Raw genomic sequence first — 25301 nt, 5'->3', positions numbered from 1 at the left:
GCTTTTCCAACACGGAAAGTGGCATTAGATTAGGAAGAGAACCAGGGCTGATGTTCCTGGACTACAAATCCCATAATCCCTGACCACTGACCCCCACTTGCTGGGGCTGATGGGAGTTGGAGTTCAACATCAAGCAGTTCCCCCCAGCACCCCACGCCAACAAGACAAAATCTTAAAAGAGCAAGCCATATATGTGTATATTTTTAAAGTCCTCCACCTCCTAATGCAACCTTTGCCCATATATTTCGGAGTACAACTCCCATTGGCCCCAGAGACACAACTGGAGGGCACTGGGTTGCCCAAGTCTGCAGTAACTCAACCCATTTAGCCGCGATTCCTGCACTGCGAGGGGTTGGCCTAGATGACCTTTGGTGACCTACAGTTCTATGATGACCTACAGTTCTATGATTACTTTTTTGAACAACAAAAAAGTCTTTGCAATTGTAACCGATGGAACTACCTGCCACTGTACACTGACTCCCCTTCCCAGGTATCACGGTGATGTATTTTTTTTAAAAAAAATCAATTCCAAAACAAGGTCACGATTGCTGGCCATGCAGCCGTCTCCTCCCTGCCGAAGAATGCTGTGTGAGCTGCAAGCTTGCAGCCTGGAAGCAGGGCTGGATTTAGGTTTGATGAGGCCCTAAGCTACTGAAGTTAACCGGGCCCTTTATATGTCCAGCTGTCCTTTGTCAACAACAAATTGTCACTTTTTTGTGTGCTGAATATATGCTATATGGTAATTGATGGACCTAACAGGTATCTAAAGCCATTTGCACATAACCAAGTATCTATGTTATCAAAGTATCTGTTGAACTGAAATACAATTAAGAAGAAGTATGTTAATAGTGAAATAATTACTAAGTTCTAACTTAAAATGATTTTTGATTCACAACAAACGCAATAATGCAAACACAGGTTTTATTTTATTTGTTTTTGGTTTTAACTTTTGGAAACGTACATCCAGTTTTTGTTTCCTTTACATTTTTGGGTGCCCCCAAAAGCGTGGGGCCCTAAACTAGAGCTTGTTCAGGGAAGTTTTTAATGTGTGACATTTTAATGTATTTTTAATCTTTGTTGGAAGAGTGGCTGGGGAAACCCAGCCAGATGGGCGGGGTACAAATAAATTTATTATTATTATTATTATTATTATTATTATTATTATTATTATTATTATTACTACTATACTGTGCGTCAATCCGGCACTGCCTGCAAGCTCCTTCCCCGGGATGCGCTCGCTCGCTTGCTCTAGCAGCCGCCGGGTGGATGGGCGCGCGCGCGCGCGCACGTGGAGCCCCGCAGCGGCGGAAGGGTTAAGCACCTGCGGGCGAGAGGCGCGCTCCTTGCTGGCTCCACCTTTCGGCCGAGCGAGAGGAGGGTCCGGCGGCGGAGGCAAGGCGCTTCTCCTCCGGCTCAGAAGCTGGTGCCGCTGCCTGCGCTCCGCGTGGGGACCCCGAGACGCCTCTCTTTGTGCTCCTCCAACCCAGAGAAACTTCTCCCGGCTCCGAGGCGTCCAGCATGTTCCAGTGGTGAGTGAAGCTCTTTCTCCAAAGAAACCTCTTCGATTTGCATCTTTTCCAGCTGTGCGTCGCTCCAAATCCGAGGGTCCTTTTTTGGCTCTCCAAGACGCGCGTTTAAAGAATCGCCTCTTTCCTTCCCATCTTTCGCTGGCTAAGTTGAGCATCCCAATTCAAGGCTCCTTCCTTCTTTTTCAGCGTGAGTTGTTCTCATCCTCCCTCCTTCCTTTGCCTTTCCTGCTGAAACACCATCCTAGGGGTTGTGATTCAGAGCGTGGAGCAGAGTGGTTTTCTTCAACTCCAGCTCTTGCTTTCAGAGTAACCCACCCCAGTACAGTGGTACCTCGGGTTAAGTACTTAATTCGTTCCGGAGGTCGGTTCTTAACCTGAAACTGTTCTTAACCTGAAGCACCACTTTAGCTAATGGAGCCTCCTGCTGCTGCTGTGCCGCCAGAGCATGATTTCTGTTCTTATCCTGAAGCAAAGTTCTTAACCCGAGGTACTATTTCTGGGTTAGCGGAGTCTGTAACCTGAAGCGTATATAACCTGAAGCGTCTGTAACCCAAGGTACCACTGTATTCATCTTTTCTGTGCTTTGCTTCACTCGCCCCCATCCCATCCCATTTAATTTAATTTTTTTATGCCTGGGCTTCAGTGTTCGTGTAAAAAACAAAAGGTGACAAGTTATGTGGGCCTGGGGGTGGCTGGATGAAGATGTTGAAACTCTGCAGGGTGTAAAGTTCAAATTCCATACTAGGGGATTTGTTAAGAGGAGAGAGATCCGAATCTTAAGGCTGCCCTAGTGGCGAGACCCGGCTCGGAATTCTGTGTGCATTTCTGGTTCTTGGACCTCGAAAAGGCTATTGTGGAGTTGGGGAAATGTTCAGAAAAGGGCGACGACACCCTCTCCGGAAAGGTTGCAGCGTTTGGGAATTCTTAGTTCAGAGAAAAAGCGAATTAAAGGGCTGGGGGGAACAATGGTAGAGATGTCTGAGATGGTGTCTAGAAAATGGACAGTGAGGCTGAAGGGTAGGAGATTCAGGACAGAAACAAAGGGAGTTTTCCAGTGGCTTGCTGGCCACAGTGGCGATGTTCCGGCAGTGCGCCTCTGAATGCCGGTTTTTGGAGCCCACTTGCAGGTTCTGTGCTGTCTGTCTGCTTGGCCACTGGGAGCACAGGCTGCTGGACTCGATTGGCCCTTGCATTGCTCTGGCAAAGTTCATATTTTCTTTTACTGGTTGACAGTATATCAATGGGTAGGACTTTGAATGCATTTAGGAAGTTAGGAAATGCAGATCTGAGAGTCATATGCATTGCATATGAGTTGCATTGCTCCGGCAAAGTTCTTCATATTTTCTCTTATTAGCTGACAGTATATCTAGCTGACAGTACAGTGGTACCTCGGGTTAAGTACTTAATTCATTCTGGAGGTCTGTTCTTAACCTGAAGCACCACTTTAGCCAATGGGGCCTCCTGCTGCTGCCGTGCCGCCGGAGCACGATTTCTGTTCTCATCCTGAAGCAAAGTTCTTAACCCGAGGTAAAATTTCTGGGTTAGCAGAGTCTGTAACCTGAAGCGTATGTAACCCGAGGTACCACTGTATATCAATGGGTAGGACTTTCAATGCATTTAGGGAGTTAGGAGATGCAGATCTGAGAGTTGCATTGAGATGCATTGCTCCGGCAAAGGTCTTCATATTTTCTCTTATTAGCTGACAGTATATCAATGGGTTGGACTTTTAATGCATTTAGGAAGTTAGGAAATGCAGATCTGCAGCTGAGAGAGAGAGAGAAGTTGGTGGCCAAAGATGCCTGCCAACTGTAGCTTCCTGTAACGGATCCTTCTCAGAAACAACCCTATCTTTCCATTCCAGTCTTGCATTTTCTCGGTTTGAGGTTTTCATCCTGAAATCAAAAGATTACCGAGACCTACGACTTATGGTGTGATCCTGTGTATGATGATTATGCAGAGGTCTTCCTATATTTAGTGGGGCTTACTCCCGAGTAATTGGATCACAGGTGTAAGGGGGGGGGCTTGTGTTCAAGCCTCTTTTCAACCATAGGGCTCCGTGGATGACTTGGGGCTGGGCGTCACACACTTTCAACCCAACCTACCTCGCAGAGTCGTCGTAAGGATAGCCCATCCCTTGAGCAACTTGCAAATCAAAATATGATGCTGATGGTGGTGGTTGGAGTGAAGGACAAGTGGTCAAACTCTTATTTATTCCTTCATTATTATTATTATTATTTTAAAGAGAGACTAGGATACTAGTCCACTGACGTGTTGCACATCTGCAGAGCCAGGAGTGTGGATCCAGTTTAACAACTGAGCTGCCACTGATTTTCTGCTCAGCGATCCAGAATATGAAACTCTTGCTTCAAAACATGAGCAATTGCTTGCAGGATCAAATCAAGGTCCATTTAGGGGGTCTGCTAGAACACTGGCCGAGGGACACAGGTGGCGCTGTGGGTTAAACCACAGAGCCTAGGACTTGCCGATCAGAAGTTCAGCGGTTCGAATCCCCGCGACGGGGTGAGCTCCCGTTGCTGGGTCCCTGCTCCTGCCCACCTAGCAGTTCGAAAGCATGTCAAAGTGCAAGTAGATAAATAGGTACCGCTCCGGCGGGAAGGTAAACGGTACTTCCGTGTGCTGCTCTGGTTTCGCCAGAAGCGGCTTAGTCATGACCTGGAAGCTGTACGCCGGCTCCCTCGGCTAAGAAAGCGAGATGAGTGCCGTGACCCCAGAGTCGGTCACGACTGGACCTAATGGTCAGGGGTCCATTTACCTTTAAAACACTGGCCAGTGGTCTGTTCATGAACTACAACGGACCTTCTGTTCATCCTGGCTAAAGATAGGAAGAGACCACTGGCACCAACCTGTTTTCAATTGCCTAGGAAGGTCGCTTGCACAGGATAAGTTTGGTCAATCAAGCTCAGTATTGTACGTTGACTGCTAACTCTCCAGGGTTTATAGGCGGGGGCATCCCACGTCCTACCAGGAAATGCCAGGGACTCACCATCTTGTGTTACCTGTTGGGAAAGATGGAAGCTGCCTTAGATGTCAGGCTGCTGGTATATCTTGGCTCCTGGAGGGTTTTAGCTCTAGGTGAATTTGCAGCAAAATCTGCATCTTCCTCCTGTAACAAAGGGGCGAGTTGGTTTGGGACAGGTTCGCACAACCTCCAGAAATCAGAAGGATTGAGAGCGGAGCGGAAGAGGATCTCCTTTTCTGCACCATCTCTGTATGGCGCTCCAGAAAAGTTGGTGGCTATTTTTGTGAGGGGTTTGGTCACCTGCTGCACAGTCAGGTTGCATCATCATCCTTATTTTTTATTGAATTTTACAAGAAAAGGAAAAAGAAACAAAAAAAAAATACATAGCATTGTAAACACATTTATATACATGTTTTCCAAAATGCAAACTAACAAAGAAAATACTTTTCATAACCAATAATATTACCAAATTCATGCTTCAAAGATTACAATATATAAATCTTAGTTAAAATATTAAAAAGACTTCCACCGCATTCACTGCACGTCTCTTAGTTATCTTACTCGCCTTTACATCTGTTCTTCAATCATTTCCCTCCCTTAGATTCTTTCATAATCAGTCAAATATTTATGTTCTCTATATTCTTCGCAAGGTTAGTCTAGGCACAACCAAACTTCCATATTTGAGCCCTGCTTGTATAAATATCCGTTTAAGCATTCCCATTGTTTCTGAATTATAATTTTTGATTTATGCCTTATTAAATCCGTCAGTTTTGCTAACTCCAGGTACTCACATAGTTTACTTAGCCATTCCCCTTTCGTTGGGAAATAATTTCCTTTCCAATGACTGGCTACCAACGTTCTCGCTGCTGTTGCATCATTAAATAGCTGGTTGGAAGGGTCTTGTGCAACAAACCTGCTTCCCCGGAAGATCAGACTTTTTGCGATAAGGAAAGTGAAGATGTGAAAAGGATAAGGGAAAGGGCAGTGCGGAGGGAAAACTTGCTTTTGGAACGCTTGCTTTTGACACATCATCCCTCTAACCTCCCCGCAAACATATAAGAATTGTTGTTGTTGTGTCGTTTAGTCGTGTCCGACTCTTCGTGACCCCCTGGACCAGAGCACGCCAGGCACTCCTGTCTTCCACTGCCTCCCGCAGTTTGGTCAAACTCATGCTGGCAGCTTCAAGAACACTGTCCCACCATCTCGTCCTCTGCCGTCCCCTTCTTCTTGTGCCCTCCATCTTTCCCGACATCAGGGTCTTTTCCAGGGAGTCTTCTCTTCGCATGAGGTGGCCAAAGTCTTGGAGCCTCAGCTTCAGGATCTGTCCTTCCCGTGAGCTCTCAGGGCTGATTTCCTTCACAATTGATAGGTTATATAGATATAAGAATTAAGGTAAAGGGACCCCTGACCATTAGGTCCAGTCGTGACCGACTCTGGGGCTGCGGCGCTCATCTCGCTTTCTTGGCCGAGGGAGCCGGCGTACAGCTTCTGGGTCATGTGGCCAGCATGACTAAGCCAGTTCTGGCGAACCAGAGCAGCACACGGAAACGCCGTTTACCTTCCCGCCGGAGCGGTACCTATTTATCTACTTGCACTTTGACGTGCTTTCAAACTGCTAGGTGGGCAGAAGCAGGGACCAAGCAACGGGAGCTCACCCCGTCGCAGGGATTCAAACCGCCGACCTTCTGATCGGCAAGTCCTAGGCTCTGTGGTTTAACCCACAGTGCAACTGCTCATCAAATAGAACACACAGTCCAATCTCCCTGCAACAAATGAAGATGGGTGCTCAATAACTAGGTTGTCTGGATGTGTCTTTTGACACCTCCTATTTAATTATTTTACTCCATTTTTATCCCACCTTTTCCTCCAAGGGGTTCAGGGTTGACCCTGTGAGGAAGGTTAGGCTGAGAGGCAGCAACTGGCCAAAGGCGAGACCTTCATGGCCAAGTGGGGATTTAAACCTTCATGTCCCAGGCCTTAGTCTGATGCTCTGACCACTACACCACACTGTCCCTCTTAAATATCTCCTCTAAAGATCTGCTGTCACTTAATTCGGGCCGCTGCTGGTTCCATCGATGAGAATCCACAGCCTGTTTTATAGCTGAAAGCTTCTGAGCGGGTGACTTAGGTCTTTCTGTTTTCTTTTGTTCTTTTTGCATAGAGCAACAGGAAATGGCAGATCTGCCACAGGGGAGATTTTGTGCATTGGGATCTAAACTGCTGGCTGAAAGAAGAGGTTGCATGGCCATCTGCCATGGATGCTTTAGCCAAGATTCCTGCATTTCATGGGGTTGGACTAGATGACCCCTTGGGTACCCCCAACTCTACAATTCTATGGTTCTACGAAGGGCTTCTCCTTTTTTATCATAATTTTTATTAAGTTTTCCATATTTCATTACACAAATCCATGACTTAAAGCATTGCTCACACAAAGCAATCCTTCCCTCCCTCTTTTTGACTTCCAAACTCTTTTACCAATTCTTCGCATTTCCGTAGCCACTTTTTTACCTTATATCTTCTTTTGACATTCACCTCCTTATATGCAAATCAGCTCCTTATTTTCACATTACCAAACATTTCAACTCAGGCCTACAAACGTTTTCAAACGTTTACAGTTTTCTTTCATATAAGATATAAATTTGCTCCAGTCCTTTTGTAACAGTTCGTCACGCTGATTCCGGATTTTCCCCATCAGCTTTGCCAACTCCACATATTCAACCATCTTTATCTGCCAGTCTTCCAGTATTCCTGCTGCTTCCATTTCTGGGCCAGAAGTATTCTTGCAGCCATTGTGGCATACATGAACAAATTTACATCTTTTAAAAAAATTTCCTCACCAATTAACCCCAACAAAAAAGCCTCTGTTTTTTTTTTTACTAAAATTCTACTTAAATACCTTTTTCAATTCATTATATATAACATCCCAGAAGGCTTTCACCTTAGTACAAGTCCACCACATATGGAGGAAATTCCCCTTTTGAAGATCTTTTCCTTATCTTCCCCTTGCACAAGCTTTAACCTTTTTAGGTTTCATTTCATCGTTCCAGGCTGAAGTTTCATGTATTTCGTTACAAGCATCAGCCGTAACGCATTAGGCCTCAATTTCACTTTTGATGGAAAGAAAGTGTTAATTTCACAACTGGGGAGAAAGCCACACACCTGCGGCTGGGTCAGGGCAGCAGCCAGGAACTGTATGAGTAAGCTCTAGCTATTTAGCTGCCTGTTCCTCTCGTGTAATTTCCAGAATTGGCAGCATTCAGAAGAGTAATCTAGTAACGTACTGGAAAGGTGGATTTCCCCACCGAAATAAAAATAATTTATCTTTTGTGTCGTCAGAGCCTGTGTGGCGTTGTGGTTAGAGCATTGGACTAGGATCTGGGAGACCAGGGTTCAAATGCCCACTCAGCCTGTGGGGATAGCTCAGTCAGCAGAGCATGAGACACTTAATCCCAGGGTTGTGGGTTCGAATCCTACATTGGGATTGCAGGAAGTTGGACCCTTGTTCCAACTGTCATTCTATGAAGCTGGGGTCACATGGGGTCCCTTGGGCTGCCTCTCTCAGCCTAACGTACCTCACAGGATTGTTGTGGGGATTAAATGAAGAGGGGGAGAACCTGGAAATGAAGGAGATATATAGACGCAGCAAATAAAAGTACCGTATTTTTCGCTCTATAGGACGTACCAGACCATAAGACACACCTAATTTTTGGAGGAGGAAAACAAGAAAAAAAATATTCTGAATCTCAGAAGCCAGAACAACAAGAGGGATCGCTGCGCAGCGAAAGCAGCGAGCCCTCTTGCTGTTCTGGCTTCTGGGATAGCTGCGCAGCCTGCATTCGCTCCATAAGACGCACACACATTTCCCCTTACTTTTTAGGAGGGAAAAAGTGAGACTTATAGAGCAAAAAATACGGTAGATAAATATACAGAACTGACCTCTGTTCAAAATTCTCCAGCTTATCAGCTGTAGCAATAAGTACAAATAATGCCAGGTTGGATTTCATAGGGTCACTTAAATGACGTGTTGAAAACAAGACTAACTTGTCTGTGAAAAAAAGTTGGTTAGCTTAGCATACCAGTAAAAAATGATCGCGGACGGGGTTTGCATTAAGACTGGACAAGGAGTCACATGCCACAGATTTAATTGATAAACCAAAGCTGAGTCCAGTTTTTAGAACTATCAAGAGTAGGGGGCGGTGGTGACTCCTGCGCTGGTTTAAAATAAATTGGCATTCTTACCTTGTTTCCAAATGCCAGGCTTTAGACTGTGTGATGTGGAGGGTGCCTCTGACCATGCACAAAATGTTTTTTTTTCATCTCTGCGGAGTATGCTTCCACATCCAGATGTTGGGCTTCAGGTCAGGGTATGCAGTTTTGCCGCGTGCTAAAATGCTGGCAGTCGCTCCCCCGTTTTTTATTAAAAATCTGTTGCTGCAGGACACGAGTCACAGTTGGCCAAAGAGCTCTTAGGTGCTCCTGGAAAGAGTGGCAGGAGCACAAAGTGTCTTCTCTGTTCTGCCGCAAACTGACTGGGTGCTGGTGATCTACCGTATTTTTCGCTCTATAAGACGCACCAGACCACAAGACGCACCTAGTTTTTGGAGGAGGAAAACAAGAAAAAAAATACTCTGAATCTCAGAAGCCCGAACAGCAAGAGGGATCGCTGCGCAGTGAAAGCAGCAATCCCTCTTGCTGTTCTGGCTTCTGTTGATAGCTGTGCAGCCTGCATTCGCTCCATAAGACGCACACACATTTCCCCTTACTTTTTAGAAGGGAAAAAGTGAGTCTCATAGAGCAAAAAATACGGTATTCTCTTGCCCTCAGCTTGTCTTCCGAAACATGGGGATTACAGCATTGGCCTACCTTACAAGGATGTTGTAAAGACTATTTATTTATTTCATGCAATTTAAATACTGCTCCATTGTAAGAAGAAGAAAAAACCTCGAAGCTCTTTATGGGGATAATGGAACTTGCCACGCTTTTAAATCCCCGGAAATGCACTACACAAAGGTTCTCTGGAATAAGTTGCCAACTTAAATTAGACAAGAGCTGAGCACCTTGGTATTTGGGACAGTCGCTTTTGTTTAAGAAGGCAACCCCCGAAGGATGGCTCACGGCGCTTCCAGACTGTCGCTATTCCCATATCGGCAAATCCAGGCTGCACAACTGTGGGTGACAGAGAGGTCTTGCGCAAGGAAACCGCTTCCCCAACAAGATAATACGTTTTGCGATAAGGAAAGTGGTCAGGGAAATTGCCAGTGTGGGAAGAATCAGAGTGACACTTGACCTGACGCAACGCCCATCTAATCTCCCCAGAAGCAACTACCAGAAAAATTCACTGGAAAGTGTAATATAACATTTGCTTAACGCAACACTGTCTTATCTTCCCTTGAAGCAGGATGAATGCCAAGCAAACAGGTCACCTGGTTACAGCCACAGACATTTTAAGTAATATTGTACAACTGTAGATACGGCTTTATTGCTTTTCATTTTCTGAGTGCATCACCTTTTGCAGTTTATCTTATTTTTATTGTTTTGCACATCTTATTGTTTGCACATTATAAATCTCCAAAGTGGGGGTGGGGGTGAAACATTGGATAGTACCTCCCTTATGCCTTAGGGCAGATTTTCCTGGGCTTGTAGTTTCCCATTCCTCCTCATTTTGCCAGGCTGCAGCCTAACGTAACGCAGGGCGATGGCCTTATCCAGCCACAGTGAAGCCCCAAGTCTTGTTGAAAACCAGCGGCGCTTGACTTTGGCTGCATCACAGACCGTGTCCTCAACCTCTGTAATTTTCTTCAGTGGATGAAACATAGTGGTATGTTGTTTTTTCAAAAAAATAATATTTTTTTAAAAAAATGTTGGCACAAAGCTCGCTAGTCTAAAGTTGTGCCTTCCATATTCATCTTGTATTTGACGTGCTGCAGCGTACAAGAGTCCCTCTGTTTTAAACTCTTGCGTCTAGCTCACAGAGTCTTCTCCAAAGCAGGAATTGCTCGCTGAATGAGAAAAAGTTCAGATTGTGTGAATAGCCCTCCTGCTGAGTCAAGGGCCCCTTCAGGCAAGTAGGGTGGGTTTTCCTTTTCTTACAGGCGCATTCTGCATTGTGTCATTGATGCAATGGTTGTGTATTGTTGTTGCTGTTTAGTCGTTTAGTCGTGTCCACCTCTTCGTGACCCCCTGGACCAGAGCACGCCAGGCCCTCCTGTCTTCCACTGCCTCCCGCAGTTTGGTCAAAGGAGCCGGCATAGCTTCTATGACACTGTCCCACCATCTCGTCCTCTGTTGTCCCCTTCTCCTTGTGCCCTCCATCTTTCCCAACATCAGGGTCTTTTCCAGGGAGTCTTCTCTTCTCATGAGGTGGCCAAAGTACTGGAGCCTCAGCTTCAGGATTTGTCCTTCCAGTGAGCACTCAGGGCTGATTTCCTTCAGAACGGAGAGGTTGGATCTTCTTGCAGTCCATGGGACTCTCAAGAGTCTCCTCCAGCACCATAATTCAAAAGCATCCATTCTTCAGCGATCAGCGGCATTAGCGCTGGATTTATGCTGGACCATCCACAAGTCAATCTGCTTTATCAATTGTTCTGTGATGCTGCTGCAACGCTGTTGCACGATTGCCGTCTGGAGGGGAGCTCTCGCACGATAGAGCAACAGAAGCAGGACAAAAATTAAGAATAATCCCAGAACGTTTGCTGTAAGAAAAGTTACAGGATTTTAGCAGGAAGTTGCCGTATGTCTGCCCTGAAACTTCTGCAAGTGCAAAAAAAATTGAAAACAAGGTCATGTGTGGCATAAATGCACGTCTGGAGGGCTCCTTGACTGGCCAGAGGCCTCCCGAAATGTCACAAGAATGACCTAGAATCAAACTCACTCCATCTTCAGTTTTTGAAAAAATAATTTATTTATTAAATTTATACTCTGTCCTTCATCAAAAGATCTCATGGTGGTTAACAGAATGAAATACTATGTGACAACCCTTCAGATACTTGATGATGGCTCTCATATCTCCTCTTACTTTCCTCTTTTCCAGGCTAAACATATCTAACTCCTTCAACCATTCCTCATACGGCTTGGTTTCTAGATCCTTGTTAATCTTGGTCTCACTCTTCTGCACAGGTTCCAGCTTGTCAACACTAACTATATTGTGGTGCCCAGAACTGGACACGGTATTCCAGACGTGGTCTGACCAAGGCAGAATAGAATTGGACTATGACTTCCCTTGATCTAGACACTTGACGTCTGTTGAAGCAGCCTAGAATAGTATTAGCTTTTTTTTGCTGCTGCATCACACTGTGGACTCAGGTTTGTGTCTGCTAAGACCCCCAGAAGATAAATGACTTATGCTCAGATGACTGCTGCTGCTGCTATCCCTGACCTCTTCTTGTTTCTTCCCAAGTAATGTTCAGTGAGAAGAGTAGCTAGCCATAACAGCTAAATGGAGCCTCCATGTTCAGACATGGTGTATCTCCAGATACCGATTCCTGCAGGACAAAGCAACAGGGAGGGTCATTGCTTTCCTGCTTTGCTTGTGGGCTTTTTGGGAGACCTAGTTGGCTACTGTAGGAAACAGGGTGTTGGAGTAGGTGCTCTCAGGCTCACGTTCTAAAAAGTACAGCACAAGACGAAAAGAGGTTGGGAGGGAGGAGGAAAAAAGCAAACTCAGACATTAGGTCTTGGATCCGAAGTTCTTAGAAATGACCAGCTGGAATTGAAACCGACCATGGAGAGGAGAAATCAGAAGCTGCTGATCTACCGTATTTTTTGCCCTATAGGACGCACCTAGTTTTTTTTGGGGGGGGGGAATAAAGGGGAAAAAAATTATTGGCCCCCCAGGCACGGGGTTGGCGCAAGGGAAGCCCGAGCTTTCCCCGACCCCAGCCCCCAGAACAGGCTGCTATCCGCAAGCCTAGGGAGCCACGCCCCAGGCTTCAGAATGCAGGCAGCTCTGCGCAACCCTCGGGAGACCGGCGCGACTTCCTGCTGGGCTCCCTAGGGTTGCGCAGAGCTGCGGGAAGCCCGGGGTTGCGCAGAGCTTCCTGAAGCCTGGAGAGCGAGAGGGGTCGGTGCGCACCAACCCCTCTCGCTCTCCAGGCTTCAGCGAAAGCCTGTATTCGCCCCATAGGACACACACAACATTTCCCCTTCATTCTTGGAGGGGAAAAAGTGCGTCCTATAGGGCGAAAAATACGGTATCAGCTGAGCTGATGGAGTGACTCTGCTTCTCTTCTTTCTCTCTGCTGTGTGCAGTTTTATCTTTCTCATTCCAGCTGCCTCTTTTCTGATTGTTGCATTCTCAGTTTGCAGAGGCTCTTGAAAAGGGGAGCCTTGCCTGGTTCAGAACAAGGGTGCGGCTAGCCTGAAGCGTCTGCTATTCACAGTAGCCCAGTGCAGACCAGCAGAAGACTGGCCACATAGGAATGGAGAACTCACACACAGGCTGAAAATGTTCCATTTTGAGTTTGCAAATGTTACCTTTAGGGGTATGGGGAAAGTTGCAAGATAAAATGTCAAGCATGCCCCAAAATAAAGAGGTTGTGATGGCCCAGCATAATTTTGATTCCCCCCCCCCCTTTTTCTGCGATTCAAATATTGATAAGGAAAAGGACAGAAGTCGGGGAGCCACTACAGAAAAGGCCACCCTCCAAATCTCTTTGGGATGGGGGACATAAGAGAAGGGTCTCAGATGACAAGCGCAGGGTCCAGGTCGGTTTATATGGGGAGAGGCAGTCCTAAAGATATTGAGGTCCTGAGCCATATAAGCCTTTTTCCCACATGTTTAGAAATATCTCTAAAACACTGAAATAACCTTGCTGCAGTCCTAAACTTGGTCTATATTGCTCCAAGTTTGAGTAAGAGCCAAACTTGATCTTTGCATTTAGGTATTTTCAGTGCTTTTGTTCTAAAAAAAATTAAATGTTATGGGGTACTCTCATTTTCCTACTCATATTTGGCCCCTCAACTAGGCCAAACTTTGATTCACGAAATGCAAATTGCAGCAGCTGTTTGGGGAATCCTTGAATCAAAGCAGGTGAGAAATTTAACCCTTTTCTCTCTTGCTGAAGTCCTGGGGAATTATCTCTTCCCTGAAGCTGCCAGTGGAGGAATCCCACGCACCCCCAGCAAATACTCTACTTCAGGAGAGCACCCAGCAGAGGAGAAAAGGGTTATATGTCCCTTGACTCAGTCTACATATCTGTGAGGCGGCTGGCCTTCTGGAGGTTTACAAAGTCTGAGTAGGCCATCAGCTCTTGTTTCAGCCCCACATCATATCGAGGAGGAGAACGATAGGGTCACACCTTTATTTATTTCCTGCCCTGCCTTCCAAAGGAGCCCAGGGTGGGAAAGCCTTCAGTAATCAAAAAATAAAATTGTTTAAATACAGTTAAGCGCCATAAAATGTCTGAAGCATGTGGTTGTTTGCCAAGATTAGAATCAGAATGCACGTCAAGTGCTGAATTACATATTAAATTTGTTTGCTAAGACCAGACCTTCCCCCTGAATTAAATTACGTATTAAATTTGTTTGCTAAGACTAGACCTTCCCCCCTGAACACATGCTGTAGAAGTTTCACAGAGCGCAGTGGCCCAGGTGAGATGCAATGGTTTCTTGGCCTGATATGCTCTTCTTCTTCTTCCTCCTTCCTTTTTTTCACCAGGTCTATCAAACCATAGTTTACTTCATATGGAGGTCACACTAAACTCTGGTTCCCTCAAACTGTGGAAGCCCAAATGGATGCACAAAGCCCAAAGCCCATTCACAATGCCCAACAGTTTTGTTACAGCACAGGTGGGGAATCTGTGGCTCTCCAGATGTTGCAGGATTGTACCCCCCCCACTCCAGGCAATTGGCCAGGTTCACTGGGGCTGTTGAGAGTCAGAGTCTAGCAACACTTGAATGGTCCTTGAAGTGTCTTGCACCATCTGAATTGATTTAGTGATCCTCTTAAAAGGCGACTCTTGGAATTCGCAGAGGTGGCAAAACTGATGGCCTTGATAAAAGATAGAATCTTTTAAAGAAGACTGGAAATTGAAGTGTCAGAAAATAGCAGAGCATATTCAGAAACATGTTAGAGAGGATGTAATTCGATAAGATGGAACCTTGAAATGCAATTGTATGTAATTTGGGTTATAAACACCCGTGTTGGGTGAGCAGACAAAAGTCACTAGTTTTGTTGAATTGGAATAGAGTTGTAGAGTAACAAATGTAACTTTCTGTCTGGAAAAAAGAATAAAGCATTATTATAAAAAAGGTGACTCTTGGGAATGTGCAACTGCTCTTGTAGTTCCCAGGCCCAACGGATGGAAACTGCCCTTCTGAATTGTACCAGCCACTGACACTACGCTGATGCCCTCTGGGCACTTGAAATCTAGAGGAGAAATGCTTCGCCTTTGCTCTACCTGGAAATTTGAATCGAGCCAAACTGGTCTGTCCCGTCCCAACCAAGAGAGCCAGCCTGATAAAATGGTCCCTGTTCTTCTACTGCAAACATTTGCACATTTAATGTGTTTCTGAGTGTTAACAGCTTTGCCTAAAGGATCTTGGGAAACGTGGCTTTCAGAGAGGCTGACGGCTGCTATCTCACACTAACAATAAAAGAAGAATATCGGAGCAGCTTGCCGGATCCGTCCAGCATCCCATACGTCTTACCCAGGGGTCAGCAAACATTTTCAGCAGGGGGCCAGTCCAGCAGAGGGGATACAAAAAATGGAGGCTTGAGGGTCTGAGGAGTGTTGGAGGGTACTGTATCCTGTTATGGTGAGAACTGACGGGTCACCCAAACACCAGCTATGGTTTATGTAACCTCAACAGTGTTTTTTGCTCTGGTAGGGATGGGCCAGCTGTGATTTCCAGAGTATACAGGTCCAAAGAACACCTGAATTCTTTGAAGTTCAGCATGAGTTATCTGGAAAGTGTTGTACACCAGCTACAGCTGGAGTCACCCCCATTGTTGACCGAGTTCCCAGCTAGGATCCCTGCATCGCAGGGAGTTGGACTAGGTGACACTTCGGGTCCCTTCTAAGGCTAGAATTATATGATTCTATGAGAGAAAGAGTTGGAGAGATGGAGAAGGCATAAAAACAGTGGTCAGCAACCTTTCCCAGCTGTGAACCAGTCCACCTTCCCTCAGACCTTGTGGGGGGGGGGCTGGACTATATTTGGGGGGGGAATGAACAAATTCCTGTGCCCCACAAATAACCCAGAGATGCAATTTAAATAAAAGGACACATTCTACTCATGTAAAAACATGCTGATTCCCGGACCGTCCGCAGGCCGGATTTAGAAGGGGATTGGGCCGCATCCAGCCCCCGGGCCCTTAGGTTGCCTACCCATAGTCTCACCTTTCAAATGATGGACTGATTGTGACTGATCCACAGTTAAACATTCGACTAATTCAGATGACAACCTTGAGCTCAGTCAAGAACTTTGAGAAAGTAAAGAAGAAAAGTTCCTTGAGCCAGGGACAGCCCATGTATATACTGGATTATTCCTACCTCTTTTTCTTAAGGTACCATTCATAATGTAACAATATTCTTCACAGGTGTGAGCAGGGCAGTGCGGTGGGGGATGTGGAGACAAGCGACAACAATTGACGTTGTTCACTGCTCCTGCTGAGGTTCACAGAAAAAGCATTTCGGTTCCCGAAATTGGTTCTGATCGTGCTGATAAAATATAATGGATAGAATTCTACGGGATGTGGTATTAGTGTGCAAAAACAGTCCAGATCCAATGATCCCTGGATGGCGGAGATGTCAGGTGCTATCCTGACACCCGGGCATCTTCACTTGGTCGCAAGTGGCCGGAAGCCAGGGGCCAAATGCAACTTGTTGTTGTTGTTTAGTCATTTAGTCATGTCCGCCTCTTCGTGACCCCATGGACCAGAGCACGCCAGGCCCTCCTGTCTTCCACTGCCTCCCGCAGTTTGGTCAGACTCATGCTGGTAGCTTTGAGAACAGAATCCAACCATCTCATCCTCTGTCGTCCCCTTCTCCTTGTGCCCTCCACCTTTCCCAACATCAGGGTCTTTTCCAGGGAGTCTTCTCTTCTCATGAGGTGGCCAAAGTCTTGGAGCCTCAGCTTCAGGATCTGTCCTTCCAGTGAGCACTCAGGGCTGATTTCCTTCAGAATGGAGAGGTTGGATCTTCTTGCAGTCCATGGGACTCTCCAGAGTCTCCTCCAGCACCAGAATTCAAAACCAAATGCAACTGGTGCCTGGCTAATTCCAAACACTGCTGGGATACCATTGCTCCAAGAAATTAGGGACTCCTCCCTGCTTCCCTTTTGCCCTGTGCTTTCTCGCCCCCCTTTCCTCCCCTATTTGGACAATTTATTAGTTTGCCTGTTTTTACAAGTTTAGAAAAAGAATCCCAGGATGTTTCCTCCCGTGTGTTTTCGCCTAGCTTCCTCGTGGTCCATGATGCCAGCCGAAGCTGTCAGCACAATGTACCCAAACTGGATTGAAGGTAGCAGTTTGTTCTGCCACTTATCCAAATCCTTCAGTTGGGCATCAAATCTGGGGCTGATCACACCACACCTGTTGAGTCTGCCTGTGAGATTAACAACAATCTTCCCAGCTATGTGATCATCAATGATCTCAAATTCACCTATGTCACCATGCTTCATCATCACGGTTAAGAACCGGATGATAACTTTGGAGCACGGTCTGATGAGAACTTGACGTTTTCTATGCTTCTCAGCATTGTTGGTGCTTTTAAGAGCATCTGCCAGAACGTTCATGCGCACCGTTATGCCAGTGCAGCAATATGGCGTAAAAAAGGCTGCACTTTCTAAGGCACAGGTCCACACTGTCCCAGCCTGGGCTGGGCACTCCCCCTAACCCCTGCCCCTTTCCCCAGGAAAACCTGCTCTTTAACGCTGAATCGGAACCAACAGCAATTCGGGGTTTCTGCAGATTGCCCTGTTTGGCGGGGAAAAGTGGGTTTTCGCGTGGAAAGCGCCAGGCAGAACCAAATGAAGAAGAAAAGAGCTCTAACCCAGAGCTGGAAAACCTGGCCCACTGTCTAGAAATGCAGAGCGAAGGTGGTTGTGCATGAGTCCCAGATTTTAATCTTCCCTTTCTTTGTGTGTGTTCTGCTAGCAATTGCAGGCGTTCCCGTTTAAGCCAGCTTTTGACTCTGTTGCTGCTAAGGGTGCTGTTATGGCTGCCGCCCTTCCTGGCGTTGTCGTTTTCTTGCTGGTGTTTTTAGTTTGGTAGTTTTGTGTTCTCTTGGTTGCGTTTTTGTGTTGTCATTGACATCTGCAAGTTGCTTTGAGCAACACATTGTGGAGAAAGGATATTGTGCAGGAGAGGAGCCAGGATGTCTGGCAGTGAATGAAGAATCATAATACAGTGGTACCTCGGGTTAAGTACTTAATTTGTTCCGGAGGTCCGTTCTTAACCTGAAACTGTTCTTAACCTGAAGCACCACTTTAGCTAATGGGGCCTCCTGCTGCTGCCGCAGAACGATTTCTGTTCTCATCCTGAAGCAAAGTTCTTAACTCGAGGTACTATTTTTGGGTTAGAGGAGTCTGTAACCTGAAGCGTCTGTAACCCGAGGTACCACTGTACCGTTATACAGAGCTCTGGTACGACCGCATTTGAAAGACTGTTGCTCAGTTCTGGTCACCACACCCAAAAAAGGATATTGCAGAGCCGGATAAGGTTCAGAAAAGGGCCACCAAAATTATTGAGGGGATGGAGTGACCTCTGCATGAGGAAATATTTGCAGGGCTTGGGACTTTTAAGTTCAGAGAAAATGCAAGTGGTGACATGATAGAAGAAGGATATGAAATAATCCACAGCATGGTAAAAGTGGAAAGAGAAAACATTTTCTCCCTTTATTATAACACTATATCCTGTTCTCACGGTAGCCACTCAGATGACTGTGAGAAATCAGCAAGCAGGATTCGAACACAAGAGCAGGATTCGAACTCCCCTCCTGCAATACTGCATTGCTGCCTCCCGACTGTGGAGGCAGAGCAATAGCTGTCCTGGCTAGTAGCCACTGATAGCCCTCTCCTCCTCCATGAATTTGTCTAATCCTCTTTTCAAGCTGCCCATGTTGGTGATCATCCCTGCCTCATGTGGCAGGGAGTTCCACGGTTTAAACTGTGCACTGCAAGAACAACTCTCTTTTACAAGAAAGGAGGTTCTGACTAAACACCAGGAAGAACTTTCTGACAGCAAGAGCTGCTTGACAGGGGAATGGACTTCCTCACAAGGTGGCGGACTCTTCTTTCATGCTTTAGTTGCGATTCCTGAATTGCGGGGGTTGGGCTAGATGACCCTCTGGGTCCCAACTCTACAATTCTAGGATTGGATGTCCATTAAGAGAGGCAGAAAAGCTTACACACACACACTGTATTTTTCCGTGTACAAGATGTCCCCATGTATAAGACGCCCCCTATTTTAGGGGACTAAATTTTAAAGAAAATGAGGGGAGATGGCCCAAAGTTGTTGGCCTTTTTTTAAAAGGGGAATTGTACGCACACCATCACCCCAGCAGGGCCGTTGCTGGGGGTTGGCAAAGTGGGCACCCGCTCCCCCCCCCACCACTGCGGACGGGAAGCTCCCTAGACCATGGGCCGCCAACCAGCTGGCTGGCGGCGCGCAACTCCCCCCCCCCACGCCAGTATCCGTGTATAGCATGATCCCAGTTTTATGACATGATTTTTGAGTCAAGAAAACCTTGTCTAATACATGGAAAGATGTGTGTGTGTGTGTGTGTGTGTGTGTGTGTGGTACTTTGGGTTAAGTACTTAATTCGATCCGGAGGTCTGTTCTTAAACTGAAACTGTTCTTAACCTGAAGCACCACTTTAGCTAATGGGGCCTCCTGCTGCCGCCGGAGCACGATTTCTGTTCTCATCCTGAAGCAAAGTTCTTAACCCGAGGTACTATTTCTGGGTTAGCGGAGTCTGTAACCTGAAGCGTCTGTAACCTGAAGCGTATGTAACCCGAGGTACCACTGGTACCTTTAGTTGCGAACAGGATCCATTCCGGAGCCCCGTTCGCAACATGAGCAGAATGCAACCTGCGTCTGCGCATGCGCATGACGTCATTTTGAGCGTCTGCGCAAGCGGCGAAACCCGGAAGTAACCCTTTCCAGTACTTCGCCGCGGAACACAACCTGAAAAGACGTAACCTGAACCGAACGTAACAAGAGGTATGACTGTATATTAAAGATTTCTTGGTTTACAAAAGTATGCGCAATGTCTCTCTTTTTCAAGTTACATATTCTACAGATCAGTTCCGTTTGTTGAGACGTTAGTGTCACATTAGGAAGAAAAGGGGGGAAGAGGTGGAGGGGGAATGGTGGGTGGGGTGGGGTCAGGGGGCAATGCTTCTATTTTCTATCAAAATTGACTCTTGTAATAAAAAATTTAAGGTTTTATATATACAGTGGTACCTTGGGCTAAGTACTTAATTCGTTCCAGAGGTCCGTTCTTAACCTGAAGCACCACTTTAGCTAATGGGGCTCCTGCTGCCACCATGCCGCCAGAGCACGATTTCTGTTCTCATCCTGAAGCAAAGTTCTTAACCTGAAGCACTATTTCTGGGTTAGCGGAGTCTGTAACCTGAAGCGTATGTAACCTGAGGTACCACTGTATAATAAATGTTCATAAATGTACCAACCAAGCACGTACATAGATGTGTGGACCACATGTATGAAGCAGCACAGGAAGACCGACCTGAAACCATTTTGACCCCCAAACTGACCAAATGTTTTCTCTGCAAGGAGGGAGGGGGTGAGGGAACCTTCCCATTGTCTCAGGAATTGGGAAATCACCATCTCAAAGGAATGGCCAGAATGCCAGGAAAGGCAATCAGATAAGTCACCATCAGATAACTTGGCAGACAGGAAAAAAACATTCAAATTTCTGTTGTAGACCGCCTTTTCTGTGACGTAGGTGTGATGTTTGTGGGGGGTGGTCTTGGGTTACACCCCTTCTGTGATGTATGTATGATGTATGGATGTTCTTGAGCTCCAGGGAATTTAAAATGTCTATATAAGGGCAGACACACCTTGGTTCTGGGTCCTCCTCCTTTCCTGTGTGAGAGGGGAGCACCCTGTTGCAACAGTTCAATAAATATCAGGCTTACTAGCTGCTTTGCTTCTCAATATTCTCTGTTTGGCCTCTGTTATTTTTGCCTACCGATAGGGAACCCACTTGAGGACTCTATATGGGCTCTTGTGTCCCCCATAAGGGAAGAAGGGCAGATTTTGTTCACAACACTCTGCAGCAGCCAGCCTCCCCTTTCTCCTTGGTTTAACCTTGCCAGGCGATGCTTTGATTAAGATAGCCGGCAGACGAGAGAGGAGCAGGGGAGCGTATGGCAGTTGCAGAGGGAAAATCTCCAGTTCCTGTCTGGCCAAAGTGATGGGAGGCGTGTGCCTCTCTGAACATTGCGCACTTATTCGATGCAACAAGCATCAAAGAGCCCTAATGATGAACTCCCTGTTTCTCCTCTCCGCCCTTCCCCGCTTCGGTCTTGCTTTGAGGGCGAAGAATGTCCTCTGTAGACCCCGAGGCCGGCAAACAGACCTCCTTCTATTCAGGGAAGGCCCCATTCTGCAAACAGAAACTTGACTGCTGCCTTTCCCCCCCCCCTCCCTTTGCCGGTAGCAAACTGATGGAGAGAGCCCAGGTGACTGGAATGCGAGGGATTTGGAAACACAGGGAGGGGTGTGTGTGTGTGTAAGCCTGCGGAAATTGGACACTGCCCTGGGTAGAAGTTCAGTTTTTTGCTAATGGAATAAATTTTGGCTGCTGACGTCTCTGGTGGGATGTCTCAGGTCGGGTGGAAAGTACTGACAACTTGCAACGATTCCCCAGCACTTTGGGGCCATTTTATTCCATCGGCAAAATCACACTTAAGTTGTTGGTCCTTTCCTGTTATTTTCTCCCCCTTGGTTTTCATAGCTAAACTTAAATTTCTTCAAACCTGCGTGGAAATGACTTATCAAACCTATCTGTGGCTCCTCTTGGCTTTTCACTCCTGATCTCTGTAAGCCTTTTTGGCTAAAGCTAGGGTTTGGCGCTGTGGGTTAAACCACAGAGCCTAGAACTTGCCGATCAGAAGGTCGGCGGTTCGAATCCCCACGACAGGGTGAGCTCCTGTTACTCGGTCCCTGCTCCTGCCAACCTAGCAGTTTGAAAGCACATCAAAGTGCAAGTAGATAAATAGGTCCCGCTCCAGTGGGAAGGTAAACGGTGTTTCCGTGCGCTGCTCTGGTTCGCCAGAAGCGGCTTAGTCATGCTGGCCACATGACCCGGAAGCTCCCTCAGCCAATAAAGCGAGATGAACGCTGCAACCCCAGAGTTGGCCACGACTGGACCTAATGGTCAGGGGTCCCTTTACCTTTACCTAGGGTTTTGCCAGACATTACCCGGATTTCAAAGGCAGAATTGATGTCCGGGGGGGATTTCTGAAATGTGTTGCTTTGTCCTGGATCTTAGGCAAGTCAATCGAAAATTCGTGTTTTTGAAAAAAGAAGCTCAATAACTTTGGGTGTTGTCTAAGAAAAGTGCAACAATTTTGGGGTCTTCTTAAAAAACTTTGCAACATTTGCGACCCCCCCCCCCCCGTTTTGAGCCATGTTTCCCAAACTTGGGTCTTCAGTTGTTTTTGGACTACAATTTCCATCATCCCTAGCTAGCAGGACCAGTGGTCAGGGATGATGGGAATTGTAGTGCAAAAAAAAAATCTGGAGACATGACAGAAGTTTATGAGAAAAGCTTTCCTCCATCTCTAATAATACCTAGAACTCAGGCACATTCTCTGAAGCTGAATGTTGAAAGATTCAGAACAGATAAAATAAAAGTCCTATACTTGGGGCAGCAGGTTAGTTTAGGAGGTCCAGGATGAGCAAGGTGGCAAATAGAACTTTTGTCTTCTAGTTGAAGGGATTGGCTTGGGAGAAACAGCCAGGGGTGGATGGTGTTGTGTCTGCTCTCAGCACCTGCTGCCTGAAGCAAACTCCTCACTTTGCCCAACAATAGGGCCGGCACATCCCTTCCTACTTAATGTAGCCTGCACATGTCTGCCCAGAACACCTGGAGAAGGATATAAATGTACATCAGTGTGAGCAGGGCTCGTAAATAATTAGACCAATACAACGTCATCATTTTCTTATTTCAAGGATTTTTATAGCCTGTTTCCCAGGCGTAAGCTACTTCACAAAGAGATTTAGGGTACGATTAAATCAAAGCACTCATCAGGAGCTCACAGAATAATGATCAGCAGTGCAGGGCTGCGGAAACTCTTATAAGAGCAAATAAAACCATAGTTGTAAGTTAAGGAACAAACAGGATAATTTTGATGCAACACTAAACAAGTGATAGTTTTTGGAAACCTGTCTGAGCTATCTAATCTCTATTAATATATTTTCTGAGTAAAGTTTTTAACTTGCTTCCCCCCCACCTCTTTTTGAAAGCTGTCATTCAAATGAATGTACCTGTGAGGTTGTTAAAAAGAACAGAACAAATCAGGGCTTCTGACACCAACGTTATGTAGGAGAATAGCCAAAGTTTGCCATCTATAAGTATTCAGCAGTCAGTTACAGTATTTTAATATTTTTTGGGAAGCCACCCAGAGTGGCTGGGAAAGCCCAGCCAGATGAGCGGGGTATAAATAATAAATAATAAATTTATTATTGTTGTTATCTAATCATATCCTTTGTCCAAGAAGATGACTAGAGTGTGTTAGTATTCATAGAATCATAGAATCATAGAGTTGGAAGAGACCACAAGGGCCATCGAGTCCAACCCCCTGCCAAGCAGAAAACTCCATCAGAGCACTCCTGACATATGGTTGTCAAGCCTCTGCTTAAAGACCTCCAAAGAAGGAGACTCCACCACACTCCTTGGCAGCAAATTCCACTGTCCAACAGCTCTTACTGACAGGAATTTCTTCCTAATGTTTAGGTGGAATCTTCTTTCTTGTAGTTTGGATCCATTGCTCCGTGTCCGCTTCTCTGGAGCAGCAGAAAACAACCTTTCTCCCTCCTCTATGTGACATCCTTTTATATATTTGAACATGGCTATCATATCACCCCTTAACCTCCTCTTCTCCAGGCTAAACATGCCCAGCTCCCTTAGCCGTTCCTCATAAGGCATCGTTTCCAGGCCTTTGACCATTTTGGTTGCCCTCCTCTGGTATTGTTAGTGCCAAGTGCCTTCTGGTGGTTCCCTCCCTGCGAGAAGTGAGGTTACAGGGAGCCAGGCAGAGGGCCTTCTCGGTGGTGGCACCCACCCTGTGGAATGCCCTCCCATCAGATGTCAAGGAAATTAGGCAGCCCTGTTTGGGGAAGTTTTTAAAGTTTGGTGTTTTTAATATTCTGTTGGGGGCCACCCAGAGTGACTGGGGAAACCCAGCCAGATGGGCAGGGTATAAATAATAAATTATTATTATTGTGTTGCCCCCAGCTTTGACCCCTTGCTTTGTTTTTACCGTAGGAAGAAAACCCTCTACAGAAGCGTCTTCCTCTCCTTCCTGCTGGTGGTGACGGTGACGGTTTTGCAGCGGGGCATGGCGCCCAGCCAGTTGCTCCAGGGCCAGCCGCAAAAAGAACTCGCGGCCCAGGAGTCCGTGAAAGCTCAGAAGCGGGACGGCGTGCTCCCCGTCGCCAGCGACTTCTGGAAAAAGCAGGGCCCGGCTCTCAAGGCCGTGGAAGCGACGGAGAAGGCGGTGCGGTCTTGGGACGTCACCTCCGTCAACTGCTCTGCCAACCAGAACTTCAGCAAGGAGGAGTGGTTCAAAGGCCTGGAGCCCAACTTCCGGCAGTTCATGCTGTACCGCCACTGCCGCTATTTCCCCATGCTCATCAACCACGCGGAGAAGTGCCGCGGAGACATCCACCTGCTGATCGTGGTGAAGTCCATCATCACCCAGCACGACCGGCGAGAGGCCATCCGCAGGACGTGGGGCCAGGAGATAGAGATGGAGGGCAGGAAGGTGAGAACCCTCTTCCTCCTGGGCGTGGCCTCCAAGGAAGAGGAGCGGGCCAATTACCAGAAGCTCCTCGACTACGAGGACCGCATCTACGGGGACATCTTGCAGTGGGACTTCCTGGACAGCTTCTTCAACCTTACCCTCAAGGAAGTCCATTTCCTCAAGTGGTTCAGCATCTACTGCGACCACGTGAGGTACATCTTCAAGGGCGACGACGACGTCTACGTGAGCCCCAGCAACATCCTGGAGTTCCTGCAGGACCAGAAGGCGGACAACCTGTTCGTGGGGGATGTCCTCTTCAAGGCCCGGCCCATTCGCAAGAAGGAGAACAAATACTACATCCCGAACGCCTTGTACAACAAGAACACCTACCCGCCTTATGCAGGCGGTGGTGGCTTTGTCATGGATGGCCCTCTAGCCAAGAAGCTCCACAGAGTCTCGGAGAGCCTGGAGCTCTACCCCATCGATGACGTCTTCTTGGGCATGTGCTTGGAGGTCCTCAAGGTGACGCCCGTGGCCCACGCCGGCTTCAAGACGTTTGGCATCGTGAAAAACAAGAACAGCAAGATGAACAAGGAGCCATGCTTCTACCAGAGCATGCTGGTGGTCCATAAACTCCTCCCCTCAGAGCTGCTGGCCATGTGGGATCTGGTCCACAGTAACTTGACGTGCTCCAGAAAGCTCCAGATCCTTTAGCTCTCCCTGTTATCTCTGTCTGAGGGGGAAACGCTTAAGGGGAAGACATTTGTTACTCAGAGCCATGAGCCAACACCCAGCACTGTCTTTTCCAATGGTGTTGAAGAAGGAACCATATATTTTTGGGAAGGGGGTGTTTGAAG

The 25301-nt window shown here is 46.8% G+C and overlaps 1 protein-coding gene and 1 pseudogene across 2 annotated transcripts; one reads left to right on the top strand and one right to left on the bottom strand.

The window, feature by feature from the left end:
* Window positions 1-1420: 1420 nt before the first annotated feature.
* B3GNT7 (UDP-GlcNAc:betaGal beta-1,3-N-acetylglucosaminyltransferase 7) lies at window positions 1421-25301 on the top strand. Its single transcript, XM_083739821.1, has 2 exons — window positions 1421-1529; window positions 23967-25301. The coding sequence occupies exons 1-2, from the start codon at window positions 1519-1521 to the stop codon at window positions 25156-25158; spliced, it is 1203 nt and encodes a 400-aa protein (XP_083595947.1). The 5' UTR covers window positions 1421-1518; the 3' UTR covers window positions 25159-25301.
* On the bottom strand, window positions 16822-17559 carry LOC310844494 (small ribosomal subunit protein uS8 pseudogene; annotated as a pseudogene). The gene is made up of 2 exons: window positions 17526-17559; window positions 16822-17294 (listed from the first exon to the last, which is right to left on the bottom strand). The product of its transcript is annotated as a small ribosomal subunit protein uS8 pseudogene (transcript).

Source organism: Podarcis gaigeae (genome assembly GCF_964106915.1).
Source record: "Podarcis gaigeae genome assembly, chromosome: 5".
NCBI lineage: Eukaryota > Metazoa > Chordata > Lepidosauria > Squamata > Lacertidae > Podarcis > Podarcis gaigeae.
Note: the sequence above shows the minus strand (reverse complement) of the source record. Positions and strands in the feature narration are given on the sequence as shown.